The sequence below is a fragment of the Cyanistes caeruleus genome, unplaced genomic scaffold, assembly GCF_971803275.1.
Source record: "Cyanistes caeruleus unplaced genomic scaffold, bCyaCae1.hap1.1 HAP1_SCAFFOLD_140, whole genome shotgun sequence".
NCBI lineage: Eukaryota > Metazoa > Chordata > Aves > Passeriformes > Paridae > Cyanistes > Cyanistes caeruleus.
Window position 1 is genome coordinate 277022 of NW_028255934.1, and position 19482 is coordinate 296503.

Sequence of the window (19482 nt, forward strand, 5' to 3'; positions counted from 1 at the left end):
CTTCTTTTAATTCCACATGTACTGGTTGTGCCAATTTAGATTTTCCTGGTATGTCTGTTTCCCATACTGAGGGAATCACTGCATCCTCTACTTTCCAAGGGATAGCAGGGACTGGTTTTTCTTTTATCATTAAAAATTGTCCTGTCTTTGATTTGCGTATTTTCATTAAAAGTTCTCCGGTCTCAAAAGTTATCACTGCATCAAGTTTTACTAATAAATCTTGTCTTAAAAGTGGAATTGGACACTCAGGCATATATCAAAATTCATGTGTCAAAACTTTGTTTCCAAAACACAAATCCAGGGGTTGCAGGAATGGCCGATTCTCTTCCTTCCCTGTGGCCCCAACTCTTGTTGTTGTTTGGTCCCAAATTTGCCCTTTCAGGTAATTTAATACAGAATATGGAGCTCCCGTATCCACCAGGAATTTTACTTCTTTATCTCCCAATTGTAGAGTTACTAAAGGTTCCTGTACTGACTTTTGTTCCGATTCTAGTCAGCTCCTGTACTCTCCCAGTACCAGAGCCTTGGCAACATCTCCCTGCGGGAACTGATTGCCCTGGTTAAACCGGTTCTTCGCGTTGTTTGGGCATTCTTTTTTCCAATGCCCCTCCTGCTTGCAATATGCACATTGGTTTAACCCTGATCTTGGCAAAACCGATCCCCCTCGTCCTCTGCCGAGTCCGTCCCTCCCCAGTCCACGACCACCCCTGCCGCGTCCTGGATTCTCTCTTCCTTGTATCACTGCCAAGAGATTTTGCTGCTGCTTCTTACTAGCTTCCCTTTCCCTGCTATTGTATACCTTCCACGCCACCTCAAGTAATTTATCCAAATTCCTTAATTCCTCTCCTTCTAACTTCCGTCATTTTCTCCTGATATCATCTTGCCACTGCCCAAGGAAAATAAGAGCAAGCTGAACTTTTGCTGGTTCTGTTTCTGTTTGCAGATCTGTACATTTTCTCACGGCTTCTCTGAGCCTTTCCAAAAACACAGTGGGGGATTCTTTCTTTTCCTGCCTTATCTCACACAATTTAGACCAATTCACAGTCTTAGGCACAGCATTCTGAACCCTTATCTGAACCCATTCTTGATATCTCTTCAGCCTCCGAATATCCCTAAATACATTAGGGTCCCACCCTGGATCCTCGGTCGGAAAGTTCTCATCTAAAGTCCCCGTCACCACCCCAGTCCTGAGATCTTCTCTCGCTCTCTCCTTGGCTCCTCTAAGCACCATCTCTTTTTCAGCAGAATCCATTAAAGTATCTAATATTACTTGTATATCATCCCAACCCAGATTCTGAGTTTTCATAACCATTTTTACCACCCTTGCCACTTGGTCAGGATTCTCTCTATAAGTTCCAGCTGATTGTTTCCAAATTACCAAATCCGCAGGAGAGAAAGGTACCTTTACAAACACCGGCCCCTCTGCTCCTACTCCTTGTCTCAAGGGGGCAATCACAGTCTGCTTTTGCCTGTCCAAGCCTTTTTCCATTTTATACAGGACTGGGGCAAGCTTGGACCGTGTCCGGTGAGATACCAGTGTTACTATATAATAATGATTTATTATCATTACACCCACTACTGCTATTTTCCCCCCAGCATTTTTCACATTTCCTTGTATTAAAGTTAAATTTTGATCATCTCCTGGGGAAGAAGGATCTGGTGTAGGCGGGAGAGGAGGGTAAAGAGGGAAGGGTGAAGGAGGATTAAGTGGACTAGAATTAGGTGTAATAGGGTTAGGTGGAATAAGATTGGGTGAAGTGGGGGCAGACAAAACAGAGTCAGGTTCTTTTGGTTCTCTTAAAGCCACCTGTAAATCAACATCCATATCGTTCGTTGCCCCAACACAAACTTTCTTTAGTGCCAGGTGTTTTAAACATTTCTATTTTACACAAACCTCACACTTATCATTCGCAAATGCTTTAGCCACCATCAATCCACACTCAGCCCGCCATTCTGGCTTATCTCACAGATAGAAAAACAAGTCAACATACGGAACGTTCATCCCATTTTCCCTCTCGCTTACAAAACAACATCAACTATAAAACAGTATTATATTGCAAAGATCCATTCTTCGGCCGCTTTTCTCCACTATCCAGGGCATATCCTGGCCACCATGTATTACAATAATCAATCAACTTAGCCTTATGTAATTCTTCCCCAAAGTGACCTTGTTTCCAATGTGCTAAGAAGCACCCCAAAGGAGAAGTACCTGCTATGAGAGCATTGCTGCCCAAAACCCCTTTAAGCTTCTCCATGTCACAACTACAATACACCACAAATGCCGAACCTGCAACGCTTTCGCAGTCGTCTGACGGACGGCGCCCAGGCAATCCCAACAGGAATTCCTTTAGCCCAACCAAGCGCAGCTTTTGCTGCGTCTTATTGGCAGGCACCCAAACCAAAGTGAAAGCACCTTACCTCTTCTCCTGGGGACGCTGTGAGCAGCACAGACGGTCGCGGCCGATGGGCTCCCCGAGAATCCCTCGGTGCCGGCTGGAGCAGGATCGGGTCGTGAGCTCGCTCAGCAGCACTCACAAGGTCCCATCTGGGTCACCAAAATGTTAGAGTTCAGGCACACACATCATCACACAATGATTATATGCAGGTGCTTTATTGAAGAGCTCTGGGTGTCAGGGGTACACAGACCCAAATCTGACCCGATTTGTTTTTGAGTTGAACATGTTTTATACTCTATCGTTATACAAATTACATATTAATTATTAAACTTACACTGTTCTACTGTATGCATTGTTTTTACCCTAGCATGGATTTCTCGTGATCCCACCTCAGCCCCCTAACATTGTTCCTCATGTTCTTTAAACAATAATTATATCTAATCACATCTAACAATTCTATCATTTATCATATATTGATTACACAGGTGCAGTTTCACATGATCTTTAGCAAGCACAAGGCCTAACATTTCCCTGGGCCTACTTTTCCCAGGGCTTGCCAAGCCTAAATTCTTTCTGAGTTCCCGAATTTCCTAAGATTTTAAAGCATCTTACGATCACCTCCAGACACAAAGAGTCTTGCCTGAACAGTCAGAGAGCTACATCTATTTTTAACTGTAACTTTTATAAATTTTTCCAGAGCCTGCTGGCTGTGTTCAAGGTTTTCTCCCTATTTCCTCCCTAGTGCACATTCTCCAGAAACTCTGCTTTTACATCCTTTTGCATTGATTAAAGTTACCTGCAATGACGAGTCAATCCAAACCCTGGGAAAACTCGAACTTAAATGTGTACCTAGGCAAAATATTTACCTCCCACATCTGAAGCCATGAGCTGCCAAGTACTGTCCCCACTGTCATACCCTGTCCCCTGGGGCTCTGCTGATGCCATTTCAAAGGGGTTGCCAATGAAAACAAGTTTGAATATTTTGGTAGTTTCCACATTGGCATTCAAATCCTTGACTAGATAAATCACAAGTCAAGATTTCTAGGATTCTTCCATGCCAAAGCTGTCATTCTCACCCTGGATTTTAGAGTGTCTGAGCAGTCAGACAAGGTTTTAGTTTTAGACCCTACAGACAAAGTCCCTGCTGTTCAGCGATCCCATTCCATCAGCATATAGTCCTGATGCTTCCTTTAGGCAGGAGCAGCAAAGGCAAGAATGAGCCAAACAAGCTGCTCCTGTGTTCTCATGTCCTGCACAGCAGTAACTGGGAATTCAAGAATGGATTCAGGAGACAATGGGTGCACAGGGAGCCACCAAGACTTTGGGATGCTGAAATGGACCAGCCTGGTGCCTGTGCCCGGGCTGCACCGCGCTGAGCTCCAACTGGACAATCTAACAATGGTTGAATGGACACACCATGGGCCACTGGAGACTCCTACTCCTAGTTCTGTGAGCTACACTATTCACCTGTCATTCACCAGATGATTTTTTCATCTTTGCTTGAAATCCAGGAGAGGAAAAGGTCAACATGGAAAAGTGCTCTCCCAGTTCTAGTGACAGCTGTGCCTGCACACCACCTGTGCCCATGGAAGTGTGCTTGGAGACTGGATGATGTTGATGCTACTTTGCAACACCAAGTGCTCAGGGATTCTGGGATTGCCCAAGTGGAGAGCAAAACTGAGCTGTGTAAGTCCCTGCTTTTTTTCAGTGCATGCTGCTTCTTCCTTTGTTCCAAGCAAGTCCAGGATTTGGTTTCATGTATCTTTAAGGTGCCTGGACAGAGGAGAGGGAGGGCAGCTGCAGCACAGGCCTCCTGCCCCATCAGACTCTCTCTCTCTATCTCTCTCTCTCTCTCTCTCTCTTTCTCAGGATGGCGCCAGTGCCTCTGCCTTGGGACACCTGAGTGTGGAAGGCGAGCTCGGCCTCAAGCACGGCCATCCAAGTCAGTCACGGGCACAGGCTGCAGCTGAAACTGGCAAGCGTTGTTGTAAGGCTGCAAGTGAAGAGAAAGCCATTGTGGCCAACTCTGCTGAAGCCTTTTGCCAAAGCAAAGGCAATTGTGCCCACAGCCTCCCCCTGTTTGGCACTGGGCTGCTGCGGACGCCTCAGTGCGCAGGTGCCGACGTTGGGGCTGCTGCTGTTCCTGGGCACACTCTGCTGCTGTTTCTGTGGGCTCCAGAGCCGCTTGGGCAGCAGCCACTGGGCAGCCCTGCCGGAGGAGACATCGCCACCCTCCCCATGGTGGCAGCAGCTCTGTGGGCCCCGAGCTCTGTGTCAGGGGGGCCTCGGTCACAGCAGCGTGGCCTGGGCAGCCGCGAGGGCCCGGGTTGGCCGCCAGCCCTGCCTCTGCCCACTGCCCCTTCCTGGAGGCACCCAGTGGCCGTGGCCTGGCAGCACCCCCTGCCCTCCATGTCCCCAGCCAGCCCAGCCTGGGCACCTCGGGCTGTCCCCACCCTCCTGCTGGGGTGGTGTCCCAGCCTCCAGGCCTTCTGCTGCAGGCCTGGGGGACATTTTGGGGCAGCACCGGAGCAGCCGGGTGTCAGGGACCAGGCGGCTGCCCGGGGGCTGCTTATGGCCTCTGACACCCAATTCCTCAGGGCTTCCCACCACCCCGGCTCCTCCAGGGCCTTCTGTCCCCTTGGAACCTCCTGCCACCCACTCCCTCACACATCCCCCTCGTGCCTTCCCACTGCCTTGTCCCGTCTGGGACTCCGCAGCCCCTCATCCCTTCACGGCCTCCCAGCACCCCGTGCCCTCAGGGGCTCCCCCAGCCTGGCCCGGCAGCAGCGCCGCAGCCCCACAGGAGCTCCAGCAGCTCCTCAGCCATCACGGCAGCAACACACGGGCAGCAGGACACAGATGGCGCTTCCTGCCTGCCACAGGGCTTGTGGCTTCAGCACAACCACCAAAGGCCAAGGGGCTTCTGGCCATTTCCCCTGCACCACTGCACGCCCCGGCAGGTTGCTGAACACAAGAACCCTTTTCTCTCTCTTCCCCTATGCCCCACACAACCTGGGCAGCAAAAGAAAGGTCTTGGGACTCTTGTGGTTTATAACATATCCTATATTATTTACATACTAGATGGAAACGAAACGAAGAAAAGAATAATCTCTATGAAAAAAAAAATAACAGATGGCCCATGTGGCCCCAGAAGATAGAGCCTCTCAGCCCTAACATATCCTATATTATTTACATACTAAAAAGAAGAGAAAATAGGAAAATAACAACCCTTATGAAATAAACAATCCTGGCTGGCCCATGTGGCCCCAGAAGACAGAGCCTCTCAGGTCAGCGCTGACCACATCTCCAGCAGCGCAGCCAGCCCAGGCCCGACAGACGAGGCCGTGTCCTCCATGCCCTAAGGATTTGGTCTTGCATCCTCTGCAGGATGGAATATCGGGCACTCTGGATGGCCCGGAGGACATACAGCGTTTCAAGTGCCAGGTCTGACACGGCACAGCTTCTGTCCTCCGTCAGGCGTTCGAGGGCTGCAAGAGAGACGAACAGAGCTACGGTCAGACCCCAGAGCTGTGGGGGCCCAGCGAGAGCCCCCTGCCAGGGCCATGCCAGCCGGCTCTTGCCTTGGCCAGGAGGGAGCAGGGACCAAGGGGGTCAGCCCGAAGCTGCTGGCCACAAATGCCCCACGTGGCCCTGAAATCTCACTGTGCTCTGCCCACGCCGCCCCTCATCGGGACAGGGAGCAGAGCCCTCCACAGCCTGGCCAGGGCTGCAGCTGCCCCCGACAGCCAACACTGTCAGCCTGCTGCCGTGGCTCACCTCTGCACAACACCTGGAGCTCTGCCTGCTGCCCCCTCAGCTGCTCCCCGGCCATCCCTGAGAACACAGAGCCTGTCAGGGTCCCAGCAGCACAGCTCCCTGCCAGCGGCGCTGCCAGCCCTGTGGCCACACGGCCTCCTGCCCCGGCAGGGCTCAGCCCGGGCCCTTGCCGCACCCTGACTCAGCCCAAGGGCACGGCTGCCAGAGGCCGGCAGCAGCAGCCCCGAGGGCAGCCGGGGCTCCAGGGCGCCGGGCCCGGGTGCCGCTGCCAGGGCAGCAGCCGGGGCTGGGGCCGAGCTGCGGCGGGGCGGGGAGGGAGCCCGGGCTCGGGACTCACCGATGACCCTGATGGCCGCCGCTCTCAGGGTCTCCTGTGGGTCCTGCAGGTACTGCAGGGCCCGACGCAGGTGCTCGGCCAAGGGGATCCTGTGGTCTGCCAGCTGGAGAGAGCGGCAGGAGGGAAGGGTTGGCGCGGGCTCTGCCCCTCGGCCGGGCGCTGCTGCCTGCGCCCAGCCCCGGCCTCCCGTGCCCGGCCAGCCCTGAGGCCCGGCCAGCAGCCGCTGGCGCCGGGCTCTGGAGGGGGCAGAGGGCCGGCTGCTGCCCGGGGAGCCGCGGTGCCGGCCCGGCCCGCAGCCCCGCTGGGCCGGGGCTCCATCGGCACCCGGTTCGGGGCCACAGGGGGCTGGAGAAGAAGCCGTGCGGCCCCCGGCTGCAGCAGTGGGCAGGGGCACAGCTGCCAGCCCCACACACTGAGCACCGGGGCCAGGGGGCTTCTGTAGCTTGAGGCTGGGACTTCCAGGCTGTCCTTACCACGAGCTTGGCAAACTTCCACAGCTTCTCCTTCCTCACAGCTTTTTCCAGGTCTGGCCTCTTCAGGAAGTCAGCCGCGCGAAGGAGCGTTGTCCGAGAGGCCTGGGGAGCAGCAGAGAGCAGCAAATGGCCCCACAAGGCAGGGCACAGGAGTGTCCCAGTGCCAAGGGCTGGAGGAGGCTGCAGCCTGCAAGCCTGCGTCAGGGCAGGAGGCAGCTGAGCCCCCTGCCAAGGCGCAGCAGCAGCCCAGGAGTCCTCACCTCTGCCACATGCCGATTCTCATCTTGGCAGTGGAAAAAGAGTGGGAGCAGGCTCTGGTACACTCGTTCCTTCAGGGGCTTTCTTCCTTCTTCTTCTGCTGAAGACATCACTCTTCGAAGGAGAGACATGGAGAGCAGCTGCACCTGGCTATCAGGCTGTATGAAAGGAAGGAAGGAAAAATGACCTTATCATTGGCTTCTTATGGCCCACATCGGCACAGGTCTGCAAATGCACAGGGCACAAAGTGTCCGGGCAGCAGGCAGTGGCTGTGGCTGGGGCACAGAGCCTTACATTGTCCAGGAGTTTCAGGAGCGGCTCAGCCAGCTGCAGGGCCCTGCGCCAGGATATTGGGATGTCTTCTTTCAGGAAAATATGGCTCAGAAGAGCAGTGCTCATCCTGGCCACGTCACTGTCCAAGTCCCACAGGAGGTGCACTAGTCTTCCTGTCAGGCTCTGAATTCTTTCGGCCTGTGCAGAACACAAGTGTGTGAAAGCCCGGGCAGCTGCCGCAGGGCCCAGAGGCCAAAGGGCTGTCCCAAAGCACTCGGGCAGCTGAAGCAGGAGGCAGGAGAGCTGGGAGGAGCTGCCTCAGCGCCCAAGGCAAAGGCCAGCCAAGGCCAAGTGACAGCATTGCCCAGCCTCATGCTGCCCACACGGCCTCAGCTGCTGCCCCCTTCTCACCATGGAGGGACGGTCCTTTAGCAGGAGGAGAGCCCTGAGAACCTGGTGATGCATCTCTGTGGAATTGTACCACAGGTACTTATACAAGATCTCCACTAGGCTGTCACCACAGTCACTCAAGTCCAGGCAATCTAGGAGCTGAAAGGCACAGGGCAGTGAGAGGGGAGCCGGCCGGCAGGAGCCTGGAAGTGCGCAGGGCTGGGCCCAGGCAGCAGCACAGGGCGCGGGTGCCATCCCAGGCAGCTGTGGCTGTGCCAGGGGACAGGGCTGGCAGGGAGCTGAGCGAGGTAGTGCTGGCCATCAGGCTCACCTCCACAAGGAATGCCATGGCAGAGACATCCCAGAGTGGCAACGGTTTGCTGAGCACCTCAAGCAGGTAGCTTAAGATGCTTTTGCACAAGTGGGCAGATGCACGGCGCATTACCCTGGAAGGCGGAAAATGGCAGAAAGAGTCTCAGCAAGGGTGCGAAAAGCCTCTCCCAGGACTGACTGACACAGTTGTCCTATTGCCCCAGCACCCTGTGAGGCGATTTGGGCCCTTGAGATGTGGCTGCTCCTGGACAGGTTCCTCTCGCAGCCTTTTGCAGTCTCCTTGGCCATCCCTCGGTGACGAGGTCCTCAGGACCATGGCCACGGGGACTGTGGGGGGCATCCCGGGCAGGGGGCACAAATGCCAGAGGCAGTGGGGAGAAGGGGGGCTCACCTGGCCAGCAGACCCACGGCATAGTGGTGGGTGTCAGCACAGAGCAGCGTGTCCCAGCCACGCTTGCGTTCCATTGCCACCACCACATGCTCCAAGTGGAGACTGCAGAGCAGGGCCTTCAGGGTCTGCATTGCAAACCTGTGTGCACAGCAAAGCCCAGGTGACGCTGGGAGCGCTGGCTCCGAGGCTGGGGAAGTGGCAGGGACAAGAGGACTGGCATGGAGCACCTGTTGGGGCTGGTGGAGAGGCCGTGTTGCTCCTGGCATTCCTTCCAGAAGGTATGGACGTCCTCTGTCATATACAAAGTACTGAAGTACGTTTGGAAGAGGAGATGCACAAAGAGGCGGGGGAAATAGACTGTGAGGATCTGTGGGCAACAGGGCCCCTGGAGGATCTTCCACATCACCAGAGTTGCCTGCAGAGGACAAAGCAGCCCGAGACAGCGCTCAGTGCCGGGGCGTCCGTGTGGCAGGGCCTGAGCGTGGCAGGGAGAGGCCGGGGGAGACGCAGGGGGAGCAGCGGGCCTGGTGGCCCTGAAGCTGCCCCTAGGCCAGGTTTGTGGCCAGTGCCTGAAGCAGGGAGATGCAGTGGGGGAAGGAGGCAACAGAGCTGCTGGAGAGGCGGCCGGCCTTGCGGTGAGCAAAGGCCAGCTCCAGAAACTCACAGTCAGGGAAAAGACAGCCGTCTTGTCCCCATCAGAGGTGCCCAGGTTTTTCTGCGGCCAGCTCCCCACCACATTGATGAGGAGCGGTGTCACTTCCTCTGAAATCCAGGACGAGAGCAAGATGGTCGTCCACATGGCCATAGCAGCTCTGCGGGGTCAGACACAGCACCGTGGGCTGGGCAGCAGCGGGGAGCTGAGCTGGCCGCCAGCTCTGCCTGTGCCCACTGGCCCTGAGTGGCAGCAGCAGCCAGGCAGCCCAGCCCTGTGGGGACAGGCCCCTGAGGGGCAGGATGGCAGCACGGCAGCGGGCTCGGGGGCCGACTTTGTAGCAGGGCTGGCAAAGGGAGCAGCCAGAGGGCCCTGGAAGTCTGTGTTGCTCACAGCCCTGGGCCGGGCTCTACAGGGTGATGGGCTGGGGAGCCCTGAGGCCTCGGGGCAGCTGGGCCCCATACCTGTCACACGTTGGGGCCACCCGCAGGAGAGTGATGGCCACATCATCGGGCTCTGCCTCGGCCACTTGCATCAGGGCCCAGTCCATCCTGTGCTCAGCAGCCTCATTGGCCATGAGCCACTGGTGGATGTACCTCACCACGCCGGGCACCTGGAGAAGGCACAGGGAAACTTGGAATGCTAGCAGAGGGAGTCAGCAATGTGCCCAGCTTCTTCCCCAGACAAGTGCTTCTCTTCCAGCCCACTGCCATGGCCTCAAAAGCTTCAAGTGAGCAGCAGGCGTGGCTTGGGAAAGCCAAGCAATTGCTGGAGGATCAAAGACTGGCCACAGGCTGCTTACTTGCTCTGGATTGAAAAGAGCCGTCTCTACAAGCAGATCCAGCTGGGCAGCGCTGCTCTGTTCTATCAAGACCTCTGAGGATGCTTTGACCTCAGTGTCCATAGGTCTGGTGTCTTCCTTGCCAATTCTCGTGATGAATTGGTAAAGAAACTGTAGGAGAAGGGCAGGAAGGCAGGGAAGTTGCATGGAGTGCTCCAAGTGCGGTGCTGGGCTGAGCAGTGCCAGCAGGCCCAGCCCAGGTGGGGATGGCTGCAGGTACCTGCGCTGCTCTGCGGAAGCGGCCACGGGCGGTGTCCTGCTCTTGTGTGCCGTCCATGGCTGCATCTGGCAAAGAGCAGCCAGAGCTGAGGGGCTGCGGGAGAGGCCGGAGAGCACAGCCCAGCCCTGCGTTCCCCAGGCAGGGACAGTCCCGGGATGCCCCAGGGAATGCAGCACGGCCACTGCTGCGGGGGCAGCCCCAGCCCCTTTTTTGTGCTGTCCATGGGTGTGTGTCCACAGGACAGTGTGGGATGGGATGAGATGGGATGCAATGGGATGGGATGGGGCCAAGATGGCCGCAGGCACCAGCCCTGTGGCCCAGCTCTGCCACTCACCCTCCTCCAGCGGCTGCAACTGCTGCACCTCTTCGGTCTCTGGTGCTGGGGCAGCTCCAGGGCCTTCTTCCTCGACCTCCTCCTCCTCCTCCTCCACCCAGGCCAGCTTGGGGACTCTTGGGGGTCGCTGCTCCCTATCTTCTTTCGGACTCTCCAATCCTTTCCATAGGAACAGCACCAGGGGATGGCATGGCATGTAATGGGATGGGGCCAAGCTGGCAACAGGCACTAGCCCTAAGGCCGAGCTCTGCAACTCACCCTCCTGTGGTGCCTGGAAGTCCTGCACCTCTTCAGACTCCTGTGCCAGGACAGCTCCAGAGCCTTCTTCTTCCTCCTCCTCAAGCCAGGCCAACTTGGGCACTCTTGGGGGTCGCTGCTCCATGGCAGTGACTGGATTTATGGCTACTTGCAGGAGAGATGGCTCGGAAAAGCTCGGAGTCAGCAAGTCCTGCAGTCGTGCCTGGAAGGCACCTGCAAGACTCAAGTCCTGGCAAGATTGCAAGACAGCGAGTCCTGCACTTGGGTCTTGAGGGCTCCTGCCACAAGGACAGGAGGCTCCTCGACAGGGATTGTGGTCTGGTCTCAAGGGCAGAGACTGCAGGGATGGGCGACACGTCGGAAAAGCTCCGGGTCACCAAGTCCCACGGTCTGCCCTCAAGAGAACCTTAAAAAGGAAGGCTCAGCAAGGCCACAGGTCAGCAAGACCTGTGGTCTGGCCTTGAGGTCACCTGTAGGAACAGTGCTTCAGAAAAGCTCCAGGTCCGACACAAAGGAGTGCGCTGTGCGGGGGCTCCTCACAGCACTGCTCTGGCGCGTCCTGACCCGTCGCGTGCACCGAGCACTGTGGCGTGGCCCTGTCACCGCCAGCTCCTATGTCAGCACGTGTCACAAAGGGCCCTTTGACATCTGCTCCCGTTGCCACCATCCCACGGTGACCGTGCTGCAGCGTGTCACAAAGGGCCCTTGCACACCCTGCCCTCTGCCCTGGGGCCGCCCCCATCCCCCCCCCAAGTGGCCCAGCTTGGAAGGAATCCCTTGCCCAAAGTGTCTAAGACAGCCTGATGGGATCTTTAGGAACAGCTTGTTAGAAATGAAATGGAGGCAAATTTATCAATAGGAATTTTATTGAAAACTTTGTAAAATTTACTCATGGAAATGTCTCGGTGTTGAGAGACAGGTGTCTGCTAGGGAGGGCAGGAGCCTCCCTTGGAATGAAAAATGTAGACCCCCCTCCCTCCAAATTATGATAATCCTGAAATCAAGGGGCTCTCAGGCAGCGATCTGGGGATAGGAATGACAGTTCTTTACTAATATTTATAACCAGGCAAACAAACAACAATAACTACAGCGTTAGCAAGAAAACAGAACCAGGGACCCTGTGACAGCTTTCTGGGCTGAGACGGGAAAGGATGGAGGAGAGGCTTTGTTTCACAAACCCCCTCAGGTTGGCAGTCAGTGCTGGTGCTCCTGCAGGGCTCTGAGGAACACTCAGCTGGAACAGCAGGGATGAGCTGAGATCCCGGGCCAGTGGCTGAGGTAGATCAGCAGCTCCGTGGTGGTGGCTGGCACTGCCACACGTCCCGGCAGGACAGGGGGTGCGAGGCCACCAATGAAGAGGGAAGAAGGAGAAGAAGCAGCAGCTCCATCTGGGTGATGGCGAAATTCCCATCACCCCACCACAACAGCTCTGTACCCAAAGTGTTCTTCTCCGAAGCTGAAGAAGACACCAAACTGTCCCCACCCTCCCCTTTTCCTGCCCCCTTCCCCCCCTGGGCCCAGCCAAACTCTTTATCTTTCCTCAAGCACACACCAGGTACCCGCAGTTAAGTTTTCCCTGCAAGTCATGAGTAAAAATTCCACAGGCAAGCCAGAACTAAATAGAAAATAAAGGACACCTAACCCCCAACACCTGTAAGTTGTATCTTGAGAGTCAGCCAGGATCTTTGTTTGCCAGAAACACCTCTGAAGTTTAATCAAGGCATTAGTCATCAAAATTATTTTGAAAATTTAAAGATCAAAGTAGCCAAAATACTCAATGTAACTAATTGCTGGGTATGTTCTCAGCTCAGGTTGGGAGGAATGGGGTTCCCTCGGAGGGCTCACCCTGTGGGGTGGCCAAAACTCTGTCAATGGGCTCTGACTTGTAACGGATCCAGTGCAGGGACACTGACAGAAAACTGTGCTGTGGAACACAGGAATGCAATTATCAGTTTTACAGGATTGACTGAGATTTCCCTTCCGGAGAAACCAAGCCCTGTTCTAGTTGGAGACCACAATGTGAAAGGATTTCTGTGCTTTACCATCACAAGCTTACTCCTTCTTTTTCCTCACTCTCATTCATGTTAGGAACAATAATTCTGTTGTCCATGGAGCTGGCACCTTTTGAATTCCAGAATAATGTCCCCAAGGTCCTTTGCTGTTCAGCTTTACCGCGCTGTCTGTGGCTAACAAGGCTTGCTGGGGTCCTTTTCCCTTCGGCTGGAGAGGTGCCGGGTCCCAGTCCCTGAGGGACAGCCAGGCTCCTGTCTGGAATTGGTGTGGAAGTCCCTCAGGGTCACATCAGCCTTCACATGGAGCCCCGTGGATCTGAGCATTTTCCAAAGGGGCCGTTGGGGCAAACAGGGAGATTTGGTCTGGCAGGGTCTGTAAAACAATATCCCATCCCATCGACTTGTTCTGGCAGAGAACACTTGGCTGCAGGGACATATTCCCATTGTTCCTGCCCAGGTCTCAGGATTCAAACAGTGTTGTCTTTGCCCAGAGCTGTTCCTTCAGCTGGCTTGGGAGGGCCATTTGGCCTCTGGACCCACACTCTGGCTCCTTTATTAGGACTGCTGGGTCCAAACTCTTTTTATCCACAAATGGAGGCAATTTGAAGTGGATATTCTTTCTTCACAATTATTTTTTCAATTGCGATATCAATATTTCTTCTACCTTGTCATGGGGTTGAACAATCAAATCTTGTTCACTATTGTTTAACAGACTTACTTCAATTTCTCCTTGATAATCTGCATCAATTCCTCCTCCCGTGACATGAACCCTTTGCAAGGCCAAGCTCCAGTGAGCAGTTATCAAACCAAAGTGTCCTGGAGGAATCTTAATTCTTATTCCTGTATTGTAAACTCTCATTTGCTTCTGATTTCTCCTAATGAATTCCAGTGCATGAAGGTCCAGCCCTGCAGCCTCTGGGGTGGCCCTGGCAGGGGCCATCACAGCCAGAACAATTTCCCAGGCAGTCCAAGTCTCACTGTCCATGGCTGTGTTTGCAAATTGGGTGCAGCCGTGCACACCCAGGGGTTTCCATTTCCCAGTGGGCCCATTGTTAAGGGCATGGAGCCCATCTGGGAGATGGGTTCTCCACTGGGACAGGTTCCCATCTCCTCATTTTATCAGCTGCTCTTTTAACAATTGTTCAACCAATCCTGTAGCTTGTAGATCGTGTGGTACGTGAAAAACCCAGCAGTCTTAATGACTGTGTTTTTCCCAGGAACAGACAAAGCATTCCACATCACAGCATTGCCAAACCCTATAAAAATTGCCAGTTTTATCCCTTCCTCCTTTATTCCTTGTATACAGTTCACAAAGTTTACCATTGACATTCGGGTCTTTGCTAGTCCTTTTTTGTAGGGTATTTTAGTGTTACAGTGAGCAGCCAAAGGTCATGTCATGGGGTAGCTTTACCTTTAAGACAGCTTAGAGGGAGAGAAAGTTGAAGCTGCTGGTGGCTGATGGGAGTTTTTCCTCCCGATCAATTATCAGTCATTTCCAAGAATTGACAGCAGATCTGACTATTAAAAAGTGAATTCCACTTGTAAACACCCCCTTAAGAAGTTGTAAGAGACGGTCCGAAGATTCCCTCATCTGTCTCACAACCGTCTCAAGGACAGAGACTGAGACCCTGAATATCACAAGGGACTTGGTTTGGGGGTTTGGGCCTAGCTGAGATGGATGTTTGCTCAGTGATTGTTTGCAGGAGGTTGCACGGTACACTGCTCTCGTTCCTGCTGGTGAGCAGAGGCTTGGTAACCTGCGCAACGGGTTTTCCACGACTCATGGCTCTCATTCCTGCTGGTGAGCAGAGGCTTGTGCCTGGTACCCTGTGCAATGGGTTTTCCACAACACCTTGTCCTTGTTCCTGCTGGTGAGCAAAGACTTGCAAGACATGGATCGCTCTGTACCCTACACCTGCTCCCTGCGCAATGGAATTTCATTACAATGATCATCAATCTCATCTGGTTTTGGCCCTGCGCCCCTCGCTTTGCAAAAGACTATAAAATTATACCCCAAACTCACCTTCCTTTGAGATCTCCCCAACGGACAGAAGACTCTGCGTCGTTGGACGGCTGAGTGGACTTCAACGTTGGTAGCTATAATCCCCTTACTCTCTTTTCCTTATGCTTTGCTTTCTCTTTTCTTTCCCTCTATCGCATATTAGTGCTGATGAGCACTCAATAAAGTGTGTTTTCTTGTTTAAGTCCTTGGTTTGCTGATAATCTTTTGTACTCTAAGACCGGCTAAAAGAACCACATCACGAATCCCACCTTGCGGATCGTGACAGAAGTACAGACAGAATTCTCTTGCTCTCTTTGTTTTCCGGCTTCTGAGGAGGTAGCGGGCTCTGTCTCGGCCTCCTCCCCCCTCTCCAGGCCGACAAGGCCGCGGGGTGGAGGAGGGGAGGGGGAAGAGAAGCAGCGCTCGTCAGCCGAGCTTGGTTTTCAGTTTTTGTTGGTAGACTGAAACTTAACACCATGAACTCTTGCAGTTTTCTTAAAGCTTTTAATTTTTTTGCTACCTGGATAAACATACAGATTACTCCTTTTGTCAGAAAGACAGAGAGAGAGACAATCAACATAGAGGAGACATCATAGAACCACCAAAAACAGTGAAGAAAAGAGTTAAGTTTAAATAAGAAAGAGAGAATAAGATGATGCTTTACAGCTGAAATATCTTTCTGTTAAAGCTATGGAGATAGACAATAATAGTATAAAAAGACTCCTTTAATTCATGATAAGAGTATTAGGAGGAATGAGATATTCAAAGTGTAACTTTTGAGCAGAAGAAAGAGAGAGTACTTGTGATACTGTGAGTTGCTGGAATTGAGTTGAGTGAAGATTTTGAAGCTTTGAGAGGCAAAGAGAAAACTGTTTTCCAGGAAGGCTCACAGAGACAAATAAAGAAGACTTCTGCCTTTGAATAACTTATCCTTAAAAATAAGATTCCTAAACTCTGTGACCCATACACACCTCGGAGATGTGAAATGGGAGGAGAAGATTTAATGACAGATTTCCGGGCAGCTGGCATTAGAGAAATAGAAAACTATGATGAAAAATAGTTTTCTTGTGAGAAACTCTGTAAGCTAACAGAAAGAGACTTCTGGTTCTCTACAAAGACTGATGAAAGACTGTAGCAAGAATTAAGACTGTTTTTCACCACTAGAGTCCTAAAGTTATTTGTCTCTATGTTGTCATGTGTACAGAGAAATAGTGAAGATGTGGAAGATAAGGAGGTTTTCTGAAAGTTTATTCTGGTATTCTTATTCTTGTAGTTTGTTAATAAACTGTCTTTATTCCCTTTAAGTCTTAAGCCTGTTTTGCTCTTGTTCTAATCCATATCTCACGACAAGAAATAAGTAGTTTTTAGTTACTGGTTTAAAACCACGACAAATTGGAATTGTCAGCATTATTTCACATTATCGATTTTTAGTTATATATATAAATATATATTATTATGTTGTTATTATTATTGTTATTATTATTTTACTTGGACAAACAAACCTGAGCTAAAGACTAAGTGACTTCTTCTGTCACTCCACGTGGGAGCATTCCGAAAACGATTGTTCCTTCTGTTGGTGCTGTTAACAAAATCCCTCCTTGTCTTCCCAAACCCATGAGTTCTTTTCCTTTTTCCATATGCAATGTTTGGATGCATTTTAAGACATCCAGCGGTTCAGCCTCTTTTAACCGACTGCCCCACTGCTCGCACGGTGCTCCGACCTCAGCCCCACTCCAGAGCCAGCGAACTCTGGGGAGAGCTTCCCTTCTGGGAATTACAGATGGGACTGATTCCTTACATTTACATTTTAAAAGTGACATTTTGTTGTGATCTGGCTAGACTTTGCCAGTTTTGTTTCAGCAGCAGGCAGAGTCAGCACCAAAGGCACAAACACCACCTGAAGGAATCAGTGTCACTTACTGCAGCTCCAAGCAGCAAAAGATGACAAAAGGAGCAGCTCAACAATGAATCCAATCATCAGTGCCAAAGATTGCCTGCAGGGATTAACAAAGATCCAGCACCAGTTCCCCTCAGACTTTGCCATCCCCAGATCCACCCATCAGCTGGGGAAGCTGTCACAGCCAAGGGCTGGAGAGCCACTCCAGACACTGGGAATTCCTGCAGGTGCCTCCAGCCACAGGTGAGGCTCCAACCCCGCTGTGAGAGAGGGCCCAGCTTTGATAGTGCTGAATAAACAAACTGACAGCACTTCTGGTGTGGGAATATCTGGTTTCATCCTCCTCTTGGGTCCCTACCAAAGCCTGGCCAGGCCTCAAGGAGGAACCAAGGGAGTCAACCCTGACCATACACCCCAAACAAGGCCAGATGTGGGATTTCATGGCCTTGTCTGGCTTCTAAACACAGAAAGGTCAATCTATGTTTCATTGATGAGTGGATACAACTATCACAGTGTTCATGACCATGAATATTTCAGTAATGAGCAGATGGACAGATAACCTTTGGCTGGAAGGTTCATCCAGAGATCACCTTTGGCTCAGGGCCTGTTGTTCAGGCCTCACTCAGGGCCTGTTGTGCAGACCTTGGCACTTCAGGAACGAGGGTTAGTGGGGGGCTTGACACTGCTGGGTGACTGGCTGGACTGGATGAGCTCAGAGGTCTTTTCCAGCAGAATGGATTCTATAATACCAGGATTCTATCTGCTGCATTCAGCTAGGTCCATTACTTAGCAGCATTACTTTAGTCCAAAAGCCCCCTCTTGCTCAGCTCTTGTGGCCTGAGGCTTCAGCTCCTTCAGCTCCTGGTGCTGAGCTGCTCAAGCTGAAGGAGACCACTGGGAGAGAAGAATAAGTTCATTCAATTCCTTCTGGGACACGGAGAGGGGAAATGTGAAAACAGGAGCATTGTTTGGTGTGGCCTCCTCTCTGCTCTTCACACTTTCAGTGCTTTGACCCAGCCAAGAGCTTTCTCCAGGATTCAATGAAGCAGCTGTTCCTGCTCCCAGCTCTGGCTCTTCCCAGTCTCTGACCTTGACTGGTTTTGTCCCTCTTGCTGTGCCCTCTGTTCCCCCAGGGGGCTGCCCCAGACTGAGGGATCAGATGCAGGCACTGCTGCTGCTCCCTCGGGACCAGCCCCAGTTTGGTTGTTGCTGTCAGTGCCAGCAGAAGCCGTGGCTGGAGCAGCGGGTGCTGACAGTGCCCCAAGGCCCGGGGCTGGAGGGGTCCCTGGGCTGGGGCTGGGAGGGAGCTGCCCCTTGTTCTCCCTCTGCCTCCCGCAGAGCTGGGCCGGGCACAAGTGGGGCAGCAGAGCCAACAGGGAGCCTGCGAGTCTCTTGCAGCCGTGCCTGCTCAGAGTTTGGCCTTGGAGCTTCAGGTGGGCAAAGGCAGCTGCTCTGCTCCCTCTGCGTGTCCCCGTGTTCAGCACTGCTGCTCCATCAGTCTGTGCCCAGCAACGGGGAAAAGCCTCAGCCCTGCAGGGCCAGGAGCTGCCGGGCTCTGCCTGAGCAGCTCAGCCAGCGGGAAGGGAGCTGCTCCACACGGGAACCAGGAGCAAAGGACATGCCTTTTCTAGGACATGTTTTCTGTAAAAAAAACCAACAAAAACAACAAAAGCAAACAAAAAAACCCCGAAAAAAATATGAAAGATAAAAATTACCCCCAAAAGTGTAGTGAAGAATCTTCTGTAACACTGGAGTAAGAAAGAGGTAACTGATCTTTTGAAAAAGAGAACTCAGCTTTGATTTTAGTTCCTTAGTTTGTTCATGTGCTAGTGAAAAGGATCCATTAGCTGCCTTCCTTGAGAGATTTTATGGATGTTTTCCAATATTAAGATATTTTACACTGCAGTTAAAGGAATAGAAAATTGAAATACATGTTCTTCATGACTGTGTCTTGAGTGTAAAAATTTTGCAGTTTGAAACTTGGACCTAAATGATGAGTTTGGCGGGAGAAATGCAGCACTCAACATGAATGATCAGCAAGTCTCATTTATTGGTAACTCTGCAACCACTTATATAGCATCAATAATTAGGCTCATACATAGTGCAAAAGCAAGCTCATTCTTGGATATTTTTATTTAAGGTCAACTCCACCTAATTCAACATTCCTGTGATCGCTCATCTATGCTGAATTCACATTCTTCTGATCACAGCGTCCTGTTCTCAGTTAACAGTTATCACTAAGGCCTTCCTGACCTTGCAACATCTCACACCAACGGTACTCTATTGTCTCATTCTTTCCCAGCTAACTGCTGCATGGGAACATGACCTTTGCTCTCTAGCCATTCCTCTGTAATTCCCCTGTTTTCTTTTTGTACTAACAAAACTGTAGAAGTAGCCCTTTTCATCATGTTTTGCAAGCATTGCAGTATGGAAGGAATAAACAGTAACACAATCACAATGATCAATATAACAACAATTGCCATTTGTGCCAAATATTTTAACCATCCTGTGAGACCTAGGGATTGAAATCATTCCTCTAATGGATTTGTTTCCATGGTTAATATTTTCATATTGTTCTGTAGTTGTCGGAGACGAGCATGAATAGACACTGAATGGTCAGAAATATTCATGCAACACA

General features: G+C 52.2%; 2 protein-coding genes across 3 annotated transcripts in view; one reads left to right on the forward strand and one right to left on the reverse strand.

Moving 5' to 3' along the window:
• Positions 1-11614, reverse strand: part of LOC147645967 (maestro heat-like repeat-containing protein family member 7) — a 262646-nt gene extending 251032 nt beyond the window's left edge. Inside the window, exons 1-16 of one of the 2 annotated variants that reach the window (XM_086874039.1) lie at positions 10934-11614; positions 10676-10834; positions 10342-10406; positions 10083-10232; positions 9745-9893; positions 9293-9440; positions 8856-9043; positions 8629-8766; positions 8236-8350; positions 7926-8063; positions 7536-7712; positions 7244-7399; positions 6984-7085; positions 6511-6613; positions 6174-6230; positions 5442-5884 (exon numbers count right to left, since the gene is read on the reverse strand). In XM_086874039.1, the coding sequence (XP_086730165.1) occupies positions 5685-5884; positions 6174-6230; positions 6511-6613; positions 6984-7085; positions 7244-7399; positions 7536-7712; positions 7926-8063; positions 8236-8350; positions 8629-8766; positions 8856-9043; positions 9293-9440; positions 9745-9893; positions 10083-10232; positions 10342-10406; positions 10676-10834; positions 10934-11057 (2169 nt within the window). In that variant the 5' untranslated portion in view covers positions 11058-11614 and the 3' untranslated portion in view covers positions 5442-5684. Of the gene's footprint in view, positions 1-5441; positions 5885-6173; positions 6231-6510; positions 6614-6983; positions 7086-7243; positions 7400-7535; positions 7713-7925; positions 8064-8235; positions 8351-8628; positions 8767-8855; positions 9044-9292; positions 9441-9744; positions 9894-10082; positions 10233-10341; positions 10407-10675; positions 10835-10933 lie in introns of those variants that run through there. The other variant, XM_086874040.1, reaches the window with a different exon arrangement.
• LOC147645970 (maestro heat-like repeat-containing protein family member 7) overlaps positions 1-19482 on the forward strand; it is a 277303-nt gene that overhangs the window by 221343 nt on the left and 36478 nt on the right. The gene's annotated exons all lie outside the window — the stretch shown is intronic.